Source organism: Entelurus aequoreus, linkage group LG12 (assembly GCF_033978785.1).
Source record: "Entelurus aequoreus isolate RoL-2023_Sb linkage group LG12, RoL_Eaeq_v1.1, whole genome shotgun sequence".
In the NCBI taxonomy this organism is placed as follows: Eukaryota; Metazoa; Chordata; class Actinopteri; order Syngnathiformes; family Syngnathidae; genus Entelurus; species Entelurus aequoreus.
The window spans coordinates 18572454-18594375 of NC_084742.1; the positions used below are offsets into that span (position 1 = coordinate 18572454).

General features: G+C 39.3%; 2 protein-coding genes across 8 annotated transcripts in view; one reads left to right on the plus strand and one right to left on the minus strand.

Annotated features, from left to right (window-relative positions):
- The first annotated feature begins 659 nt into the window (after positions 1-659).
- nat16 (N-acetyltransferase 16) lies at positions 660-20542 on the plus strand. 5 transcript variants are annotated; one of them, XM_062064990.1, is made up of 8 exons: positions 660-812; positions 6144-6639; positions 11644-11704; positions 11805-13343; positions 15555-15780; positions 15921-16145; positions 16217-16554; positions 16623-20542. In XM_062064990.1, the coding sequence occupies exons 4-8, from the start codon at positions 13300-13302 to the stop codon at positions 16849-16851; spliced, it is 1062 nt and encodes a 353-aa protein (XP_061920974.1). In that variant the 5' UTR covers positions 660-812; positions 6144-6639; positions 11644-11704; positions 11805-13299; the 3' UTR covers positions 16852-20542. The 5 variants fall into 5 exon arrangements, with proteins under 5 accessions (XP_061920974.1, XP_061920978.1, XP_061920977.1 ...); XM_062064991.1 differs by having other exon boundaries at positions 680-812; positions 6507-6639; XM_062064992.1 differs by lacking the exon at positions 6144-6639 and having other exon boundaries at positions 679-812.
- LOC133661630 (uncharacterized) overlaps positions 1562-21922 on the minus strand; it is a 38258-nt gene continuing 17897 nt past the window's right edge. For 2 of the 3 annotated variants that reach the window (XR_009827976.1, XR_009827975.1), the window contains exons 3-5: positions 20114-20161; positions 11798-11860; positions 1562-1725 (exon numbers count right to left, since the gene is read on the minus strand). The gene's annotated coding sequence lies outside the window, so the exon portion shown is untranslated. Of the gene's footprint in view, positions 1726-5788; positions 6410-11797; positions 11861-20113; positions 20162-21922 lie in introns of those variants that run through there. The other variant, XR_009827977.1, reaches the window with a different exon arrangement.

The following is a 21922-nucleotide window of genomic DNA, read 5'->3' on the forward strand; positions in this document are numbered from 1 at the left end:
TATATACACACACACACACAAAACTATATATATATATATATATATATATATATATATATATATATATATATATATATATATATATACACACACACACACAAAACTATATATATATATATATATATATATATATATATATATACACACACACACAAAACTATATATATATATATATATATATATATATATATATATATATATATATATATATATATATATATATATATATATATATATATATATATATATATATATATATGTATGTGTGTGTGTGTGTGTGTGTCTGTGCGTGCGTGCGTGCTGTCAAACCGTTATTTTTTCTTATATAATTATTTGAAAATATATATAAAATGATGTGTGAATAATTATTAAAAAAGACAAAAAATATATAAATATAAAAACTATCCTGGGGTGCTTTTAAGTGCCCCTTTTGAGAATCAGTGGCAGTCAAATTATAACACATGCTAAAATAATACACGTGTATTAAAAGGAATCAGATTGCAAGAGTGTTGTATGTTGCATGCTGAAGCTCCTTGGAATTCCATGCACATGCAGTATTTGAAGAGGAGGAGGGGGTCCTGGGGTCCGCGGCCATGCAGGGTCGCGCGAGTGAGTCCAGTTGGCTCACCCAGCAGGCTTGACGCGGACAACAGGGAGGGGCGGGGCCAGAGCGGCTTGAGCCTCCAGTGTGAGCCAGAGCGGCGCTCGGTTTCTCGTCAGCTCGTCATCGTGCGTCAGCCGCCGGGAACCATCCACCATCCGGTCTCCGACCTCCAGCATCTAAGGACGCCCGGTGCCGAGCCTCATCTGCGGTAAGACCCGCCGTGCTGACGGCTTGGACAGCGACGGCCCGGTTAGGTATTTCGGGGGGTGGGGGGAGGATGGGGGGGTGTAGTGTGGATCGGTAATGGAAATGTACCCACGACATGGAGCATCCCCATGCACGCCTTACAGCAGGCCTGCCAGCTCCATTGTGAAGTATTCTGATTCTTTAATCCTAGGTGTCACCTTCACAAAGGATGCGCGCTTAAAAACGTCAGCATCGTACGTGACCTTGCGGCGTTATCCGGCCTCTATTTTATCTGCCGCTGTCACGTTTTTAATGACACGTGACGTCACACGGCGCGGCTCACTGACCGTCCACAGTAAAATGCTTTGGATTATGCACTCGCATTCTGCAGTTTAGAGATGCTAAATAAATATATCAGACGCAAGATTATTTTTATCATTATTATAGGCCTATCACTTTCAGCAATTTGAAAGATGTGGAATTGATTTCCCATAGATGATTTTGTAAATGACGCCTTTTATACAGGGAGATTTGTTCATTGGTGGCTTTGACTGCAAGTGCACTCACGATGGAATAATCAATACTATTTTTTTGGGAAAAAATGAAATTGAAATATTTGGCCATTAAGCACTTGGCTAACAAAGACTAGGAGATGCTTAACGACCTTTTTTGTGTCAAATGCTACATGTATGTCTATAATATATGTAAGCCTATGACATACTGTTTTTGAATGCAAATAACCTTTATACATTGACTTAACAAAATGGTTTGTTTATTCCTGGCCTGAAATGAGGATGAGTTTACCAACCAATGGGCTGTTCTTTTATTCTTGTGATGTGTCGCTGTGGTTAGATGTTAATTGAGGATTCATTCTCTGTAGCAAAATCATTAGAGTTCCTGTGGGCAGCGAAGGATAACCTGATGGTGTTGTCTCTCTATAAAAGAAAAAAAAAACTTGAATTAGTCTGTAGTGTCAAAGCTCTGACCCATTCGTTTGGAATGTTTCCAGTTTCTTTCAGATGGGTTTTGTGTCACAAAGCATGGAGCGTCAGGCTGAGCTTCATGTATACACTCAACAGACACATAATTAGGTACATCTGCACAATGACAGCCTGTGTCTGTGTGTTAGTGTTGTCAAATGAATACACTGAGTTAAATAGTCCTAGTTTTGAAATCAGATAAAGTACAGTCTTATCCCAAACTAAAAGATCAGTGTTTCAAAAATTGTCTTCATTCCACATTCAAAATTCCAAATGAGCTCAAACAAGGCATTTTAGATCTGCAGCTAATTTTTTCATTCGTCCTCGGCATATTGTAAAAGCAAAACAAATTCCCTATTATTGAGATATATCATTAGATATTATGTAATTTCTTAATCACTTACAACACAACACTAATGGTGCGTTCTATTTGTACTGGGAGGTCAGAAGTTCCAAGCCCCTAGTCCGGAAGTTTCAACTCAAACACCCCCTGAGGTTGGATTTCCTACTTGGAAAGTCCTCACGACCCCCAAGTTGGCTTTCAAAGATGGCTGGAGTGTAAACAATAATAGGAGCTTCTGTAATATTCATTATTAGAATTTCTGAATACTTTTTGTCACACTAAATCAGCCATATACAATGTATTGTTGGACGAATGCACTGTATATGGTAATGTTACTGTAGCGTAAAGTACCTTTTTATTCACGTGGTATATGCGTACTACATCGCTAGCAACGGCTTCTTTTTGTTTCCTCTTCATCCACCGTGTTGCAGAAGGAGCGCATATTTGTCTAGAACAGTGGTTCTCAAACATTTTTCAACAAGTACCACCACAGAAAACATTTGGCTCTCCAAGTACCACTATAATGTCAAACATTAAAATACAGTTGCATAGTAAGCCCGAATTATTCATTAAAAACAAGGCAGAGGTTTTATTTAACAAGTATATTTAATATTTATTGTCACTGTAACATTAAACACAGTTTGAACAGTAACACTCTGTTTGAATATAGGAAAGTAAAACACTGTACTTTATTCAAGTGATTCTTTGGCGTACAACTTGATAGAGCCTATGTACCACTAGTGGTACACGTACCACAGTTTGAGAATCCCTGGTCGAGAAATTGTTTTGTATTCAGATAAGGCAAACACAAGAATAGATTTCGTGAATGTGGTTATCTTGATTTCCGACTTGGTAGCTAGAATGCTGTGATGTCATTCCCAGCTCCGACTTCCAACTTCTGAGGTGAATGGAACGCACCATACAATGTGGATGTTTTGTTCAGATAGCTTTGCATATATAGTGTATCCGGGAAGTATTCACTGCGCTTCATGTATGTGCATGTGAAATCTCAGTTTTTGATTCTTAATCAATTTGCAAACATTTCTAAAAAAAAAACTTTTTCACATTTTCATTATGGAGTATTGTGTGTAGAATTTCGAAGACAAAAATGTATGTATTTAATTTTGAAGTAAGGCTGTAACATGACAAAAAGTGAAGTGCTTTGAATACTTTGCGAATTGGAGGATTTTAGCGTAGCGAAGAACATAAAAGTTGTCCCACATCTTTAGTGGAAAAAGTTTGGACACACCCTGACTTAAAGCGGCTGCTTCCTATTTTTCCACGGATGCCTAGAGGACACTAATTTCCCAATTTATTTTAATGGATCGTATGCTGCCCTTAAACGGCTTTTCGCACATAATGACGTCAGGTTGTTAGGGCCTGTCCCCACAGTCATATTTTTAGGTGGAAACGGGAAAAAATTTATTGTTTTAGCCTTTTATCCCCATGTAAACGGCGTTCTGGGTGGTCTGAAACGATTGTTTTTGAGAACAGGCTCCAGAGTAGGAAAGTCTGATAACGGCGCCTTGTCATTTACGCGCGCCAGTAGTCCAGCCCTGTCGCCGCCACGTCACAGTTATGTGACCAGATGAGGAAGAGAAAAGCCTGCGCAACATTCGCTGATAACAACAACATACTGTAATGTCGTCATCCTCTGCAGACTACAGTGGATGCAAGTGGCCCCAGCACGGCGTTACACTTCATGCGGGTGTGCTGTTTCTTCTTCTATTGTATTGGTGTTTCGGGCGGCTTTGTTTGCTTACAGCGGCACTTATGGCGACTTTGCATTACACCCCTCTCACCCAATAAACGTTTCCGCCTGGATGTGACTCGTTATTGATATTGATACAATGCGGACGCATTTATTTTTTTCAAACCGGCATCAAAATGAAACATAAATTGTGGGGACGGGCCCTTCGTTTTTTCTCTGGGACTGCTTTTGCGTGTGCGCACGCGTTGTGTGCATGTACGCGTGTCTGAGACAGTGTAGCGTGACAAGCCTGAACGCCAAACAACAGGCCGAGGAGCAATTTCTATTTCGTATAATTAGTAATAGTGACATGTACAAACCCTGTTTCCATATGAGTTGGGAAATTGTGTTAGATGTAAATATAAACGGAATACAATGATTTGCAAATCCTTTTCAACTCATATTCAATTGAATGCACTACAAAGACAAGATATTTGATGTTCAAACTCATAAACTTTATTTTTTTTTTGCAAATAATAATTAACTTAGAATTTCATGGCTGCAACACGTGCCAAAGTAGTTGGGAAAGGGCATGTTCACCACTGTGTTACATGGCCTTTCCTTTTAACAACACTCAGTAAACGTTTGGGAACTGAGGATACACATTTTTTAAGCTTCTCAGGTGGAATTATTTCCCATTCTTGCTTGATGTACAGCTTAAGTTGTTCAACAGTCCGGGGGTCTCCGTTGTGGTATTTTAGGCTTCATAATGCGCCACACATTTTCAATGGGAGACAGATCTGGACTACAGGCAGGCCAGTCTAGTACCCGCACTCTTTTACTATGAAGCCACGTTGATGTAACACGTGGCTTGAAATTGTCTTGCTGAAATAATCAGGGGCGTCCATGGTACGTTGCTTGGATGGCAACATATGTTGCTCCAAAACCTGTATGTACCTTTCAGCATTAATGGCGCCGTTACAGATGTGTAAATTACCCATGTCTTGGGCACTAATACACCCCCATACCATCAAAAATGCTGGCTTTTCAACTTTGCGCCTATAACAATCCGGATGGTTCTTTTCCTCTTTGGTCCGGAGGACACGACGTCCACAGTTTCCAAAAACAATTTGAAATGTGGACTCGTCAGACCACAGAACACTTTTCCACTTTGTATCAGTCCATCTTAGATGAGCTCAGGCCCAGCGAAGCCGACGGCGTTTAAAGTTAAAGTTAAAGTTAAAGTTAAAGTACCAATGATTGTCATTCTGGGTGTTGTTGATAAACGATTTTCGCCTTGCATAGGAGAGTTTTAACTTGCACTTACAGCTGTAGCGACCAACTGTGGTTACTGACAGTGGGTTTCTGAAGTGTTCCTGAGCCCATGTGGTGATATCCTTTACACACTGATGCTGATGCAGTACAGCCTGAGGGATCGAAGGTCACGGGCTTAGCTGCTTAAGTGCAGTGATTTCTCCAGATTCTCTGAACCCTTTGATGATATTACGGACCGTAGATGGTGAAATCCCTAAATTCCTTGCAATAGCTGGTTGAGAAAGGTTTTTCTTTAACTGTTCAACAATTTGCTCACGCATTTGTTGACAAAGTGGTGACCCTCGCCCCATCCTTGTTTGTGAATGACTGAGCATTTCATGTAATCTACTTTTATACCCAATCATGGCACCCACCTGTTCCCAATTTGCCTGTTCACCTGTGGGATGTTCCAAATAAGTGTTTGATGAGCATTCCTCAACTTTATCAGTATTTATTTCCACCTTTCCCAACTTCTTTGTCACGTGTTGCTGGCATCAAATTCTAAAGTTAATGATTATTTGCAAAAAAAATTTTTTTTATCACTTTGAACATCAAATATGTTGTCTTTGTAGCATATTGAATTGAATATGTGTTGAAAAGGATTTGCAAATCATTGTATTCAGTTTATATTTACATCTAACACAATTTCCCAACTCATATGGAAACGGGGTTTGTATAAAGTTAAAGTTAAAGTACCAATGATTGTCACACACACACTAGGTGTGGTGAAATTATTATCTGCATTTGACCCATCACCCTTGAGACAGTTTAGAGAAATACATGTTCTGTTAAACCACTATTAGTAACAGGAGCTAGCTGGTGGTGTTGTATATGTTTTGGTTATAAAATATTGCAATGCGCCTCTTTAAACAATTACTATACAGCTAACAGGTTTATGCATCTGTAGCGTAATTATCTTTATGTGCATGAAATATTCCTACAGATATTAAAGCTTTCAGTATAATATGCCTATTTATTCCCTATCACTTGATTTGACGGTGCATGTGGAAATTCTCCATTTGGTAGGCCATCTGGAGCATCCCTTCATCCTAAATAGAAGTAGGACACCCTACACCACAGAAGATGGAGGACTGGAGCAAGTGTTAGATGCCGAGGGGGCTTATTGGACTAAGATATACATGCTTTATATAGCGATACAAATGGTATATTTCTCTGCTTAATTGGCGTTGGTCACAAACGAGCGCATTCTTCCATGATTGAGACTTGACGAATAGACACTGGATTCAAGCTTGGAGATTCTGATCCTTGACGTGTTCATGAAGAAAGGAGTCCTGCATGGGAGCAGATGCAATTTTGGCACCCAGTAAACAAAACCAACACAAACAATCACCTGGAACCTCCTCTTCTTCCCTAAAATGCCATTTGAAGCTGAAGGAGTGATGCCAGAAAACAGCCCAAATGGATCAAACCATCAAATGTCCTTATGGGTGACCAAAAAGGATGAAGAACTTTCTAACGGAATAACTAGGACACTACCTTGGACAAATCCAATCAAAGTCAGGTATGTTTTTTTTCTTTTCATATGTGCACAACTGATTGACTCCTTGTATGGGCAAATATTTTCAATAATGGTAACTTGTTAGAGTAAACTGTGCTGCAGGCTGTCAAATTCTACTAGCACTGGTCCAAATGAAGAGAGCGAGCGAGAGAGAAAGAGGGAGGAGAGAGAGCCCCAATGTGAGCTGATGGCTTTTGACAGTTTGGTATTTGGGATTGAAAGCGTGTATTAATCATGGAAGGGAGAGAAAAATAGACAAGCACAACATCATCCTCCACTTTCACTTCACACTTCCTGTGTAGAACGACTTCCTCCCAGAAAATGTTTTTGACTGATAAAGATGCGGTCATCACTTGACACTTATATGACATCATTGCACTTTTACGGGAACACAACACAAGATGATACGTCGGTGTGTAAAAAAGGATGGAATTTGTCGAGGGTGGTAGAACGGGAAGAGCAGTCTCTCAAATTATATACTTCTGTTAATAAACGTTTAGACTTAGTTCCTGAGGGTGCACATTTTGACAGTGTAGTGTCCCAAATCCTGCGATTTGAAGTGCGGAAGTGTGCAAATTGAGACACAGCTTTTGTCTCAAATGGAATACTTCTAACAGAACACTTCAGTAGATATACTGAGTATCCATAGTTCCCGGGGGCGCAAATTTTGACAGTGTAGTGTACCAAATCTATTACGGTCGTTGCACTCTCACCGGAAATGACAATACCAATATTTTTCTGCTTCTTCTTCTTCTCTTCTTTTAATGGTAAATTGCAACAACTCGAGTTAGTTTCTCATCCCTCCAACATCTACACACACACACTGCATCTTACTGTACTTCTCAGTGTAATTTAGGGCAATATCATTGCATATTGCAATAGACATGTAATTGATATCAATATAAAATGTGTTCGATAAAACGTTCTATAAATATTAATTTTCTGGTCATAAGAAACCGGAAAAGAATGAAGCATGGTTGGTTGCATGAACAAAGGCACTCGCGGTCTGGTAACCTAGCAAAACAGGAAGTTGTCAGTGAGTAATGGGAGGGACATGCTAAACTGTCAATCGCATAACAGTATCAAATATCAGTTTGGTTGCGCCATCTCACTGTTGATTCTCTGCATTGAGTGAGAAGACAAAATAAAAATGAAAGCTTCAGAGAGCGCAGAAATTGTGGATAAAACAGGAAAAGTGACTTTGACAGTATAGCAGTTTTTTGGATTTTTTTCAAACGGACCATAGTCCTTTGCTGCTCTCATCTTTTCTTATCAACCCTCATCCGTTCCCTATTCGGATGTACGGAAACAACAGGTAGGAAGTAAAGTGCAGGACTATATAGCTAAAAATAGAAAGCAAAATATAAAAAATATGCTACTTTAAAATAATAATTTGGTCCAATATTCTTTATATAATAATTACAGCATAACATAAATTAGTTTCCATACTTAGATAAGAATAGCAGACCAAATTAATTGTTACACAGACAACGTAACTTCCTGGCAGTAAACCTGCAGAAAATAGTTATTCTCAGGTTTCTCTGTTTACATTTTCACACTTGGCACTATTTTGTTACACTTCATTAAGCATTTCTTATATTCCTTATTTTTGGACCTTCATTTATAGACGTTATTGTTATTTTGTTAACATTGATTAAGTGTTTTCCATGGTTGTGTTGACATTTCCTTTTCTTTCTACCTTGATAGCTGATTCCTCTGATTATAATCAGAAGACGGTTAGTTTTCAAATAAAATTTTTAACATTTAATATATTTTTCTCCTGGTCCATATTTTCCATGGGTCATATACAGTGTTGGGTTAGTTACTGAAAACCAGTAACTAGTTACAATTACTAGTTACTTTATTTCAAAAGTAACTCAGTTACTAACTCAGTTACTTACACCAAAAAGTAATACGTTACTGTAAAAAGTAACTATTTAGTTACTTCTTTCCCCCCCTTTTTTTTAAGGCTCCCATTAATGCCCTTTTAGCCTTCATTTCAGTACTGTTATTGCACTGGAGAATAATACCATCTGTTGATCAACTTGACATGCATTTGCATCACTGAACTCAGAAAGCAATGTGGTCTACATACAACACACAAACAATGTGGTCTACATACAACACAAAGACAAAGATATGTTTCAAAGGGCCAATTTATTTCAGGCCAGAAAAAATTGACAAAACTATTTTAAATAGCTGCAACATAATGACACTTTAACTTTAACTCTAAGTAGATAGGAACTTTGATCCAAGACACAACTTACATTTAACTAAAATGTTATTTTCATTGTGCTCGACAAAAGAAAAGTATTGAGAATGTCTCCATGTTAAAAAACTCGACTTCTGGCTTCACCATGATGTCTTGTTAGTTGTTATGAGAGTAGCGTATGTGTGTGTGTGTGGCCCTTTAAGATATGACAACATGTGAGGTGAGTGACGTCAGTGAGTGAGTGGGCGAGAGAGGTGAGGGAGCGGCAACAGTGAGTGCGTGCAGGTGTTCTAGCTTGGTGGATGGCTGCGTCCAATAAAGTCACAAAGTTGCAACAAACCGCCGGTCTCGTCATTCACCCTCAGCTGTAAAGACCCTCTTCCGGGTAAAGTGAAGGTTGTTAGCCCCGAAGTACGGCTCTGGAGGAACGTCTCCCCTGCGGGGAGGCGTGCTTTCCCCCACCCACAGAAAGCACGCCTCTTATTTTCCACCGGAGCGCTCCAATAAAACACACTCAGATCTTCTGTTTCTAGCCGATACTACATAAAAATAACGTAAAATAACGCAGTAACGCATCATGCAGTAACGGTAACTGAGTTACTGCATATAAAAAATAACGCGTTAGATTACTAGTTACCGCTGAAACTAACAGCGTTACAGTAACGCGTTACTAAGTAACGCGTTACTAAGTAACGCGTTAGTCCCAACACTGGTCATATACATGATCAATAATTATCGATATCGACCAATATAAAAAGCTAATATTGTGATACAGTTTTCAGCCATATCGCCCAGCCAAACTGTAAATGCACTCAGAAAACTTACGTGTAAGTACGAAAGTGTGCAAAGTGAAACATAGTTTTTGTGTCGAATGGAATACTTCCATTAATACATTTCTGTAAGTATACTTTGTACATTGTGTTAGTACCTGGAGTGCACATTTTTTATTGGTAAATTGCAATTACTTGAGTTAGTCCTTCCCCTCCCGCTACCTCCAGCACTGTGCACCTCCACAGCACTGTGCACCTCCACTGTACTTATGAGCATTTTGCGTGTATTATACAGTGGAGACACTCATTTACTGCACATTCATGTTGTAAGTTTTTTTCATATAAGAACAATATTAATAATATATATTCCATGTGGGGAAAAAAAAACTTCATTAAAAAATACTAAAGGACACCAAAACATAACAGTTGAATTTGTTTTAGCCAGCCCCTATAGTCCTCTAGCAGCTATAAAGTTATAAAATGATGTTGTTGAAAAGACAATGTGTCTAATATTTTTAATTTCTCAGCGTCAAAAATATTGACACACTCGTAGGACGGAGGATTTTCGTCTGTCCATTGCGCGACTACTGATCCTGCAGCCTTATATAGAACGGTCAGTTTGCTTGTCCTTCACAGACATACTAAATAAAACGCTAAATAGTGCTTGCAAAACAGTAATGGGTGTTGAAAGATTACATTCCGCTTGCTAAATAATAATATATGCATCTTCTCCTCCCAGTATTATGGGCGTTATGATCAGCATATATTTAGCATATTAAAGAAGACAGAAACGCAAAATAAATTGCACAAATTATTCTGCTCACTTCACAGACGCAATGCATTTTGCACATGTTTAGTAGATCAGCTTTGTGTGTGCTATCAAGTTTGCACGTGTTTTAGTACACCCAAACCTATAGTAAATCAGGGCCTTTGAGTACTGTAAGTGCACCTATTGAGACACAGTCAAGGTCTTTCACATGTCCAATTGAAGCAACCTTTGACCGTGTGTGTATAGTGCAAGTATGAGCAAGGATTGGAAAGTGACCACCGGACAAATGTCTTTTTTTTTTCTTCTTCTTTTTTTCGCGAAAGCCAACTTGGGGACTGAGGCAACATTGTTTTTGTTGCATGGTGCATTGTTAGTAATGAGGAGGCCTGAGACGTGTAGTAAGGACGGGACAGATTTAGGAGGGGGATGGTAGGGGACTGGCAAGAGAAGGGGGTAATTCTTCAGGAGGTGAAGCTCGGGGGAGGACGACAGGAGGGCGTAGGAGATGAAGAGGAGGTCGTGTCAGAACGAAGAGGTCAAAGGACCAGATGAAGGCGTGTGACATGATGTCATGCATGGGAGCTGCTCAGATAGCATCCTTCCGCCCCTCAAATTGGACAATAAAATGCCACTAGTCCGTTTCCCCCTTACATTCCTCATCATATTTATTACAGCCAGCAGGAGTAGTATAATCCCGCTACCCATCCCCCACACTCTCCTCTCCTCCTTTTGACCCTCATTTTATAACAGTAGCCATTTGGGCCAATGACTGCTTCTTCACATGTCGAAAATGTGTCTTATTCCTTGTAGAACATATATCTTCTTTTTTGTACAAAGTGCATGCTATGATGCAGGAACGAGGTGGAACGATTAAAAAAAGCCTCGACAATCAAATGTCAGATAATACTAAACACAGTGAAGGACAGGGTTGGACATTATGTCCCATACGTGCAACAAACGACTTGTTTTGAATTGTTAACACAGCTGAGACTTAGTTGAAAACTTCTGAGGCTTTAGTTGCCACTTCTGAGAGCTAGGTAACATATTTTAGTGTTATAATATTACAAGACGTGATTTTAAATTGCTGCCACTCTGCTAATTCAAGTGCCTTACTTTTTAAATTATCAATTATTATTGATCAATCGGATATATATCTGTCTTAACGACACAGTCTATGTTATCAGTTAGGATAATGTGAGAGAGCTAAACGTTTAAAAACTAGCCTGTGGCGCTGTATTGCATTTTGTTTCTTTCAGAAAACACTTTTGATGATCTCAAGCCACGAAGTCAGTAAATGCACCATGAGTTGACATTCAGGTAAACACATATTTCCTTATGTCATGTGATAGACATTTTATATACTGTATTTGCCCAACACTTTGGAGGATAATAATAATGGATTTTTCTTACTTTTCAGTGGCACCAGGCAAGGCCTGGATGCAGGTGACGTGTTTGCTGTCGAGACACGCTCTTCTGTGAACACAACATTGTTTTTTGACATTAAATCATTTCATCACTGAATTGCTTGTTTTTTATATCCATTTTGTTCAATGTATTTCTTAGCAATATCTGACTTTAGGCGATGCAAAGTGCCAAGATATCAAAACACATTTAGCAACTGAAGCGTACATACAGTACTAATTTGTATTTGTTGACCACAGTTGTTATAGCACATCATGCAGCTGGTGTGTTGAAAGCGTTCATCCTATTAAATAGCCTGCAGCAGTATTGGTCTTTGCTACACATGGACATTATTGATTGATGTTAAGCTAATGTTCAGGTCACTTTCACTGGACTTTCATATTCACTGTGTTCAAGCTTTCCAAACCATGCTAAATAAGCCATAAAGGATTTGTTCCTCTTTTTTACTACATACAGTATAGAACAGTGGAACCCGCTTATAACTACAACCCTTCTATGTCCCGGTCAACTGTATTCTTGTTAGTAACAAGTGCTTGCTTAAGTCAGTGTCGCCATACATACAGTACATGGTCAACCACATTTGTTGGCATTAAATGTGACAGAAATACAGATTGTTATACGTCAACATGTGCTGTAGCATTATCTTCATTATTGCTAAGCAGAATGAAATGACAACAGACACATAACTTTCGAGGAAAACAGTATTAAAACGTGCACAATTAATTTCCTCTTGAGTAAAAAGTAAGCTTCAAAATAAAAATATGGCAGTATTAACCTGCCTTCTATGCTTGTTAGCCACTGGAAGAAAGATTTGAGCAGGTACCATTGATTTATTGTCATTTTAGTCACACACACAGTTTCCACAGCAGCTGTTAAATAGGAGTATAAAATACCATATGAATCAAAACAAAAAATAGGCACAAATCTCAACAAGATGCCATAGGTTAAATTTTTTTTATTTATCATTCATTCTTCATATGTCTCTGACCAAAGTCATAAGTAAAGCAATGGTTAGTTTCGGTTTCAGTCGACAATTGCTTATGTCGACATCAGTGCGTCGAGTAAGCGGGTTCCACTGTAAGCGTCCTTGTAGAAACTGCTCACAAGGACCAACCAAGGAAAGGGCGGCCATCTTTTAATACCACTAAATCAAGAGGCACAATTTTCCCTGACCTCTGTCTGAATAATGTCTCGCTACAAGGTGCCGTTTATCACTATCCATGAAGGTCACTGCAGTCATCTTTGCACTCTTTGATTTGTGTTTTCATGGCAAAAATCACAGAGATCTACCAACTAATCATTCTGTGGTACCTTTGTGTCAATGGTTTGTTTCATGTATAGGATCGCGTGTGGGGGAAAAAATGACATGGAGCCTTCTGTGGCGCTATGCTTATGTGTTAGCGTCAGCGTGGAGCCTTCGGGCGTCAAGCCACAGGAGCCGATTCCAGGATGTCCCTCCCTCTCCGGAGACATGATTCATTTTGGTGTCCATGTTCTCAGCACCTTACCGACAGGATAATCTACTCAAGACATGGTGTGTTCCTTTGCGTTTTGTACTTTTGAGGTGAATCACCATGGGAAATGCTCAAAGTTGGCCGTGTACTTTAAACGAAATTAATGTGGTGTGTTATTGTGAAAAAATATCATGTGTGCCTAGTTTAGTGGCTACTAATTGACCTGTAACATATCTCTTAGATGACGTTTAGAAATGACAGTTTACATGAATTCACTGTGCCACTGTTGAGAGCAAATGATGTCAAAAGACAGTAATTTGTGACTACAGCCTGTAACTAATTTTAGCCAGTGTGAGCAGCACACACAAGGGTTTCGGGCGAACCTTTCTTTCCGCATGACTTTGTCAATTCAACGACGCGGTCATCTGGCGCGGTGCATTTTTGTGTGTTTTGTCAACTCACGGGTGTTTGCTGACACGTTAAACGGTGCTCTTTGCAAACGGGCCGGATTGTATTTTGTTGGGGAGTACTCTATCAGCAGCCAAACAGAGAAGAAGGACACATGATGTGAGTGTAACACCAAGCAGCCCTGCCAGGCCTCATCGCAAAGCATCAAAGCATGATGGGAAGTAGCGGACAGTGTTTGCACTACAAATGCCCTGACATTATTGGGACATGACAAACCCTCCTGTGCACGCTTCGACAGACATTTTACTTTGGTTTTAAGAGTTTGCTGACGGTTATTTAGGCTTTGTTCATTGCAAGGGTCTTGCCCATGTTGAGTATTGTGCAGTTGAAGCACACCAGAAGGCATACTCGGATGAAAAAGAAAGATTCTTTGCTTACACGCAAGACTGAGATTCTCTTCCACTACCTTTTTTCTTGCCTGGAAATTTTCTGTTGTCCACGCTCATCTAGTCTTGATTGCTCGTAATTAGGCGTGGCTTCCCCTTTCTTTTCGCTTCGGGGTGTACGGTATGCCCTGTTATTCTCCTTACAAGCTCTATCAGTTCCCCTTTTAAAAAGGAGCTGGACCGATGGATACTTCCCCAGCAGAACCCAGCAAGTTCTTCCATTTTGCTTTTTGGGGGTTTGCAGTTCTCCAACATGTTTCAGCCTTGCTTCTAGGTCTGTTGATGAGGCACTTCCACATCACCTGACTGCTCGTGTCCTTCTTGCAGTGGCCTTCCTCCCACATGCTTTTGAACTAATGAGCCAAACTGAATGGTGGTGGAATGAAAGCCTATGGAATGGAGTGATAGATTACAGTAGTAAAACATCTTCTTACAAAAGCCCATTCTATCCAGCTCCTTTTGGACTCTTGATTTACAAACATGTGCATACAGTCTTGCAACGGAGATCTTGCTTGTTTTGCAAAGCTGTCCAATGATACGATTGTGTTGGTTGCCATGGATTTTATTGCAAACAAATTCAAGTGGAATGCTCTAGTGGTCCACTGGCTTAAAGATGCATTCAAGCGACAGTATTTTTTTTTTGCTACGCATCATTCTCATCATCTCTCTCATGCTACTTATAGCTAGCACTGGGTATCATCAGTCCAGATACATTATTAATCAATTTTCTGTGAATGTAAATATGGGCCGATATGGACAGATAACATTGCAATACATAATAATATTTAGATGTGTATGATATCTTTCCTGTTTTAAAGACAACACATTGTCATGTATACCCAGTCCTACCTATGTGAATGTGTGATGACATTCTTATATTTTGTTGTAGCAAAAGTTGTTCATTATTTTATTATGTTATGTTGCATAGTCTCTTTTTGTTCCTTTAAAACAATCTGGATTACAATGTAAACCATTAATGTGTTTGCGCGCTGTATTCTTACCTCATTAAAAACACTTCTCTTAGCAATTTCTGTGGGTTTTTCTCAGTTTTTTGGTGTGCAAAGTTGCTTCCCCATCTCTTATCTTGGCCTTATATGGTTTGGGTCCATTGCTTGTTTTTGGTATTTTGTGCTGGTTGATTTGTTGGCATGGCAACCAATCGAAGTCTATTCAAATGGAAGCATTGTGCGGATATGACACTGTAGCTGATAGATTAGAATGCATTGCGATGAAAATGTTGCAAAGGTTGTGGCTTTTTGCTGTTTCCCTGTCTTTGATATTGTTTTCATTTACTCACTAGGAACCTTGTGACACAAGCTATATTTCCATGATGCCTTTACAGGAACTGATTGGCACTGGCAGAGGCAGAGGCAGAGAGAGAGTGGACCGTGCTATTTTCCGATGCAATAATTGTCCCTTCGCTTTCTATGTCATCAGTTGTTTCATGATGAAGATCGATACCAGCCTAATCACAGCCCAGCTGCCTGAGGCCCTGTCCCAGGCAGGCCTTCAGTTTACCGTGGCCACTGAGGAGGACTTTGACGACATCATGGCTATGAGCCAGGATATCTACGGAGGCCTCGACTATCTGCCCACGAGATACACCAGCTGGCTGCAGGAAAGCAACCGCACAGTCATACTGGCACGCAAACAAGGGAAAGTGGTACGTTTGTGTTTTCATTAATTGATGAAAAACTATTAGAAAGAGAGTAGGACACCACATCGTATCTTACAATTGTTAATGATACTCAAATTAAACTGTTGACGGTCTTTTCAATTAATTGTATTGGTCCTTCTTGACAGATCGCTCTGGAGTCGGTGTGTGTGATTGACAATGGGCAAACCATGCTGGTCGAGGGTCTTCGCGTGGCCCCCCAAGAGCGGGGAAAAGGCGTGGCCGGAGTCCTGCTACGCTTTTGCTCTGAGCTCGTCAAATCGAAATATCCAGAGGTCAAAGTGAGCCGCCTGACACGTGATGACCAACTCAGACCCAAGGACTTCCAGAAGTATCGCATCATAACCAAACAGGTGCGTTCCGTCCCCACTCAAATCAAGATGTCAGTCCAGCTTGGATCCGACTGCAACATTTCTTCCCACAGGGCATCCTGCTGATGCGTTTCCGAGCCGAAGACCTCAAGCTTCGTTTGTCTGATCTTGGTGGACAGATGCAGGCACCGCTGTCCTCCTTCTTCTCAAACGGTCCTCCCATACGCCTGGACAACAACGCCATTTATCAGCTGTATTTGACCACTGACCTGATGCAGGGGGTCCTCCCGAACGCTACCATCATCCAAGACTGGCAGCCATTCAAACTTCTGCCCACTAACATGGCCATCCTGATGAAGAAGGACATTGACTGGATGGTGGACGACGCCTCCAACCCTACCGTGGGCAGCCTGTGCACTTTCCCTTTCAGGGTCCCCATTGGAGATGATTGGTGTGTGCCCGCTGTCTTCCTCATTCCCAACAACGGTTTTATTCCACTGATGGCTTGTTTCTCACCAGGTATTATCTCAACATCGACATGTTCGGCAAAGACCTGGACCTGGTGCGCCAGCAGTTCCTGTGCCACCTGCAGCGCCACACTGCAACACTGAAGGGTCACGTGATGTGCCAGATGTTCCTGGACCCGCCCCTCTGGAAGCCCATGGCCGACTTTTGCCACGACACTCTGAGCGTGGAGCTGGTGAAGGAATACACGGAGCAATGCGTGGTGGAGTCCGATGTCATGTAGTCACCAGCAAGGAGGCAAAGGACACAGCTCGATTAGAAGACGAGCCAAAGCGACTAACCATACTACATTTGTGAGATTAGAATACTGTCAATCATTCTATACTCAGAGTTTGAAGCATGAGCTGTTATTATTTTTGAAAAACTGACAGGAGTTCCGAAATACTTTCTAAAACAAGATTTTTGATAGAATTGGTTGATAATTCCTACGCTGAGTCCATTCCTAATACATTGAGCTCATATTCAGATTCAAAGTCATGGACCACAGGGCTTCTCAAATCGTACTGTACAACGAAGTGAAGGTTAGGGAGTAGTGATGTAACCTAAAAAGCTCTTTTTTGAAGAGACAAATAACCCTTTGGGCATTTCAAACCTTGCTGCTGTTTGCCGTAAATACGAGACAGCTGAGTTTGCTTAGAACATCTGCACAACTCTGAAAGCACTTTAAATTGACAAATACCTGCTGTGGTTAAGTTGGAATGGGAGAAGACAAAATATATCAAGAACAAGCTCATCATCCTTCAGGCGAAATCATCGGTCATCTGTCTTTGTTAGTCTATTTCGTCTCATTTTAAAACAGTATCCGAAATATACTGTACTATTTTTGCAGAAAAAAACTTTCTGAGCTGTGGGTGGTTTTTGTTTGTTTTGAGATGGATAACATAATGTCTAACTATTGTACATGCTAATGCTTGAACAGGCTCAACAGTATGAAAATAGCTACAAATATGCTGCAATTCAACGATTACTAATAGTGTTACTGGAACGTTTACATACTCGTGAAGTTGTTTTAAAATCTGCGTACCTCAAATATGTTGTTCCAGAAAGCACTTTATTAAAGAGTGAGGATAACTCAATACAATATGTCTTCAATATAACATTATAGTTTTAGTAGCTAATCATTGCAACATGATAGAATTGCATATTTATATTAAAATCAAATACTGCATATGCGGTCGTACAATGGCCGACAGGGGCAAACGAACAGCAACGTCAAAACGTTTCAAATCCACAAATGATCCAAAACCAAAAACTCACAGAAAAAAAAACTGGGAAAATGCTGCAATCACATAAACGCTGCAGGATCAAAAAACAAATGCTAAATAAAAAAAGATGCAATTGCGTAAAACTGTCATTCTCAAAAAAGTTTCACCAAGTACCACCTTAGCAAAAATCTGGCTCATCATGTACCACTATAATGACCAACATTAAAATACAGTAGCATAGTAAGCCTGAGTATTAATTAAGAGTATAGGTTTTATTTAACAAGTACATTTAATATTTTGGCCACTGTAACATTACACACAGGTGGAACACTCTATATGAATATAGGGGGGAAAATCTGTGTGCTTTAATCAAATAATTATTTGACGTACCGCTGGATAGAGCCCACGTACTACTAGTGGTACACGTACCACAGTTTGAGAATATCTGTTCTAAAAAACACACAACCCCCCAAAACATCTGCTTGAGAGAACTGTTGCAATTTCATGTAACCAAACAGACGTTAGCCAGACTACCAGCAACTCCAGACCTGAGAGATATCTCAAAATGTATATTTTACAGTATTATAGAGCAATCTATTTTTACAACTAAGTATTTACCAGTGAGATTATAGGAACATTTTACATTAATCTGAGAGAGGGATATCCCTCAAGTCTGCCGTACAAGGCAGCCTCTTAATTACATGTAGATCACGCGCTGTGCACCCCCCACAAATTGTGGGGTCCCTGTTTTGCGTTAATTTGCGCATGTAAAATGTCAATTAATTAATTACAGGGCGCTCCATATGAAATTCTACTTCAAACATGTTCCGAGCCTCTTTCCGCTCTGTCATTGATAAAGAAATAATGGCAAATTTCCACAGATATTCTCATTTGTTATTTTGCACAAAATGTTTTATTACTGAGACAATTTATTTTCCATGAATTTGTTGTAGTACACAACATGCATCAAATTAGTTTGATTAAAAAAGATAAAAATCTTTTCACATTAAAAAAAAGTTTGTTTTTTTTGTAATAAGAGGGTGGCCTCAAAATAAATTCTGCTTCGGGTCCCAATTTAGCCAGGGGCCGCCCTGCTGCCATGCCTGGTAGCCTGGCTAACTTCCTGGTAGTCTGGCAAGCTTTCTTTTGTTTGGTAAAGTTGCACCATTGTTGCATTTGTTTTTGATCCTGAAGTTTTAATGCAATTGCAGCAATTTTAATGAGCATGTGTTTAATGTTGTTGGTTTGTTTTTTGGTTTTGGATCACTTCTGTGTTTGAATGGTTCGGTCACCATGAGTTTCACCGTCAAATACAATAGGATAACAGCAGTTTGCTTCAGAACTGATATGAATGATAATTTTTGTTGTCCAATGCTATTTTTTTGTATATACACTCCATTGTGCTATATACTGATTTTAATTATGACAACCAATATTGTCAAGTCAAAGCCCAGGGAGCCTAATAATAGTTTGTTTTTAACCAAAGAAAGTTGCAAATTATCTCAAGCATTGCCCTAATGTTTGCTGCCATTTGTCCATCCATTCAAACAATACACAACAACACAACAACACACCCTGAATACAGTCCTGAATATATAGCAGCTGACTTCTTGGATTTAACTGCTGGATTTTATTTTTTATCTCACAACCAAACACAGCATCTGTTTGAAGATGAACCCCTCAACTTCTTATATTTTTTCTGGGGTCTTAATTCTATATGTAACAAATGTAAATAGTGTATGTTGTGCTGGAAAGCCGCAGCCTCATGTTATTATTTTGGTTCTGGTAGGAAACCTTCAGAGCATGTGGCATCTTTTTTTTTAAAGAATAAAACATTCTATTTTTACTGTAAATTTTACATTGATCTCCTGTCACTTGTAGAACCATGTCAACAACGTGTTTGTCAGATCACTATTATTCAAGGAACTTTATTGTCAGAACATTTTCATTGGAATAAGATTTGTATCGATGTATTTGTGCAAAACTTGAGAGAGCAGGTGAAGAACACTTAACTTTTATGCATGCTTGGGAAGTGCCATAAGCCACTACTGCTAATCCATTAATGTGTCAAGAAAAAAACAATACAACAAAAAACAGCAAATCATCTTCAGGTTTAAATTCAAATTTCATTGAATGTGACACTGACACTGAAATACGGCGCTTTGCAGTTTGGACTGTGTTTTTTAACAAATGCCTGTACAAGCCATTGACTTCATGCAGTAGGTGAATGAGCATGCACTTTAGTAGTCAGTGGCAATAATTGCCAAGTAGCATCCTTACCTTCGCCCTGTTGAGATGTTTTACAATCAATCAAGGCAGTGTGTCATCCTAAAAAAACAAGAACAGGATACAATGTAAAGGCTGTCAGACAGAGAGAGACGCTAATACATTTAGAAAACTAGTTTTTAAGGCTTTTAGTGAGCTTCTATTTTTGTGAAACCCCTTTGCTGCTCACATTGTCCTTTTTTTTTAACATGATTATTAGCAGACTGGCTTGTGTTACATGCAAATTATAATCACTACTAGACTAGTGGAGCGAGAAATATGTATTTTTTTTCTGTGTACATTCAAACCTTCTGTGTGCTTGTAATGTAGTGATTGATTCATCTTGGCATTGACTGCTAATGCATTGGACCTCCAACAAAGGGAGGCGGGGGAGACATGAACAAAGCTTCCTTATTTAATGTCTTAGTAAAGACGACTAACGTGTCTGTGTTTTTTTTTACATTATGTGCATAGTTTATTATAGAAGCACCGTATTTGTCACATACGTTTACTAGCATAAACAACTTCCATTGCTCTGTGTTGCTACAGACAAAAATAAATATATCATTTAATTTGACAAATTAATCTATTTTTTTCTAGATTAAAATAGCTATATTTGGATGGTTTATGTTTTTAAATAAACCTTGCCTGTTTTTTAACAAAAACATTTTAATGAGCTATTATTTTAAGATCAAATGACTGCTTAAAGGCCTAATGAAATGAATGTTTTTTACTTAAACGGGGATAACAGATCCATTCTATGTGTCATACTTGATAATTTCGCGATATTGCCATATTTTTGCTGAAAGTATTTAGTAGAGAACAACGACAATAAAGATCGCAACTTTTGGTATCTGATAAAAAAAAGCCTTGCCCCTACCGGAAGTAGCGTGACGTAGTCAGTTGAAAGGCTCTTAACATGTTCTTATTGTTTTCAATGCAGCTAAAGCGATTCGGACCGAGAAAGCGACGATTACCCCATTAATTTGAGCGAGAATGAACGATTCGTGGATGAGGAACGTTAGAGTAAAGGACTAGAATGCAGTGCAAGACATCTTTTTTTCGCTCTGACGGTAACTTAGGTACAAGCTGGCTCATTGGATTCCACACTCTCTCCTTTGTATATTGTGGATCACAGATTTGTATTTTAAACCACCTCGGATGCTATATATCCACGTACGCCAGCCAGCCCTCATCTGCTCATCAACACCCGTGCTCACCTGCGTTCCAGCGATCGACGGTGCGACGAAGGACTTCACCCGATCACAGATGCGGTCTGCGAGACGGAGGAAGTTAAGGTGAGTTCGGCGGCTAGCGCGTCTGCTATCCATCTCTGTCCTCCTGGTTGTGTTGCTGTAGTCCGCCGCTAATACACCGATCCCACCTACAACTTTCTTCTTTGCAGTCTCCATTGTTCATTAAACAAATTGCAAAATATTCACCAACACAGATGTCTGGCCAACATATGTAATAACAAGTGTGTGTAAGAAATTGAAATGCGCCCCCTTTGGCCAAAATTAATTAAAAAAATAAAATAAATATGTATATAGAGACATACTATGATAACTTGAAGTAAATAATGAATATTAAAAACAGATTACAAACAAAAAATGTAAATAAAAATTAATTAGCTAAAAGCAGTCTTTTTCTCACAATGTGTCGACTTTTTTCTTTAAAATTTGGAAATATTTCTCATATTCTTTCGGTTTCTGTAATATTTTCTTATAAAATTATTACTTTTTTATGTAAAATTATTACTTTTTAATGCAAAATGGTGACATTTGTCATATAAAATTCTGACTTTTATGACAAACGTTCCTTCCT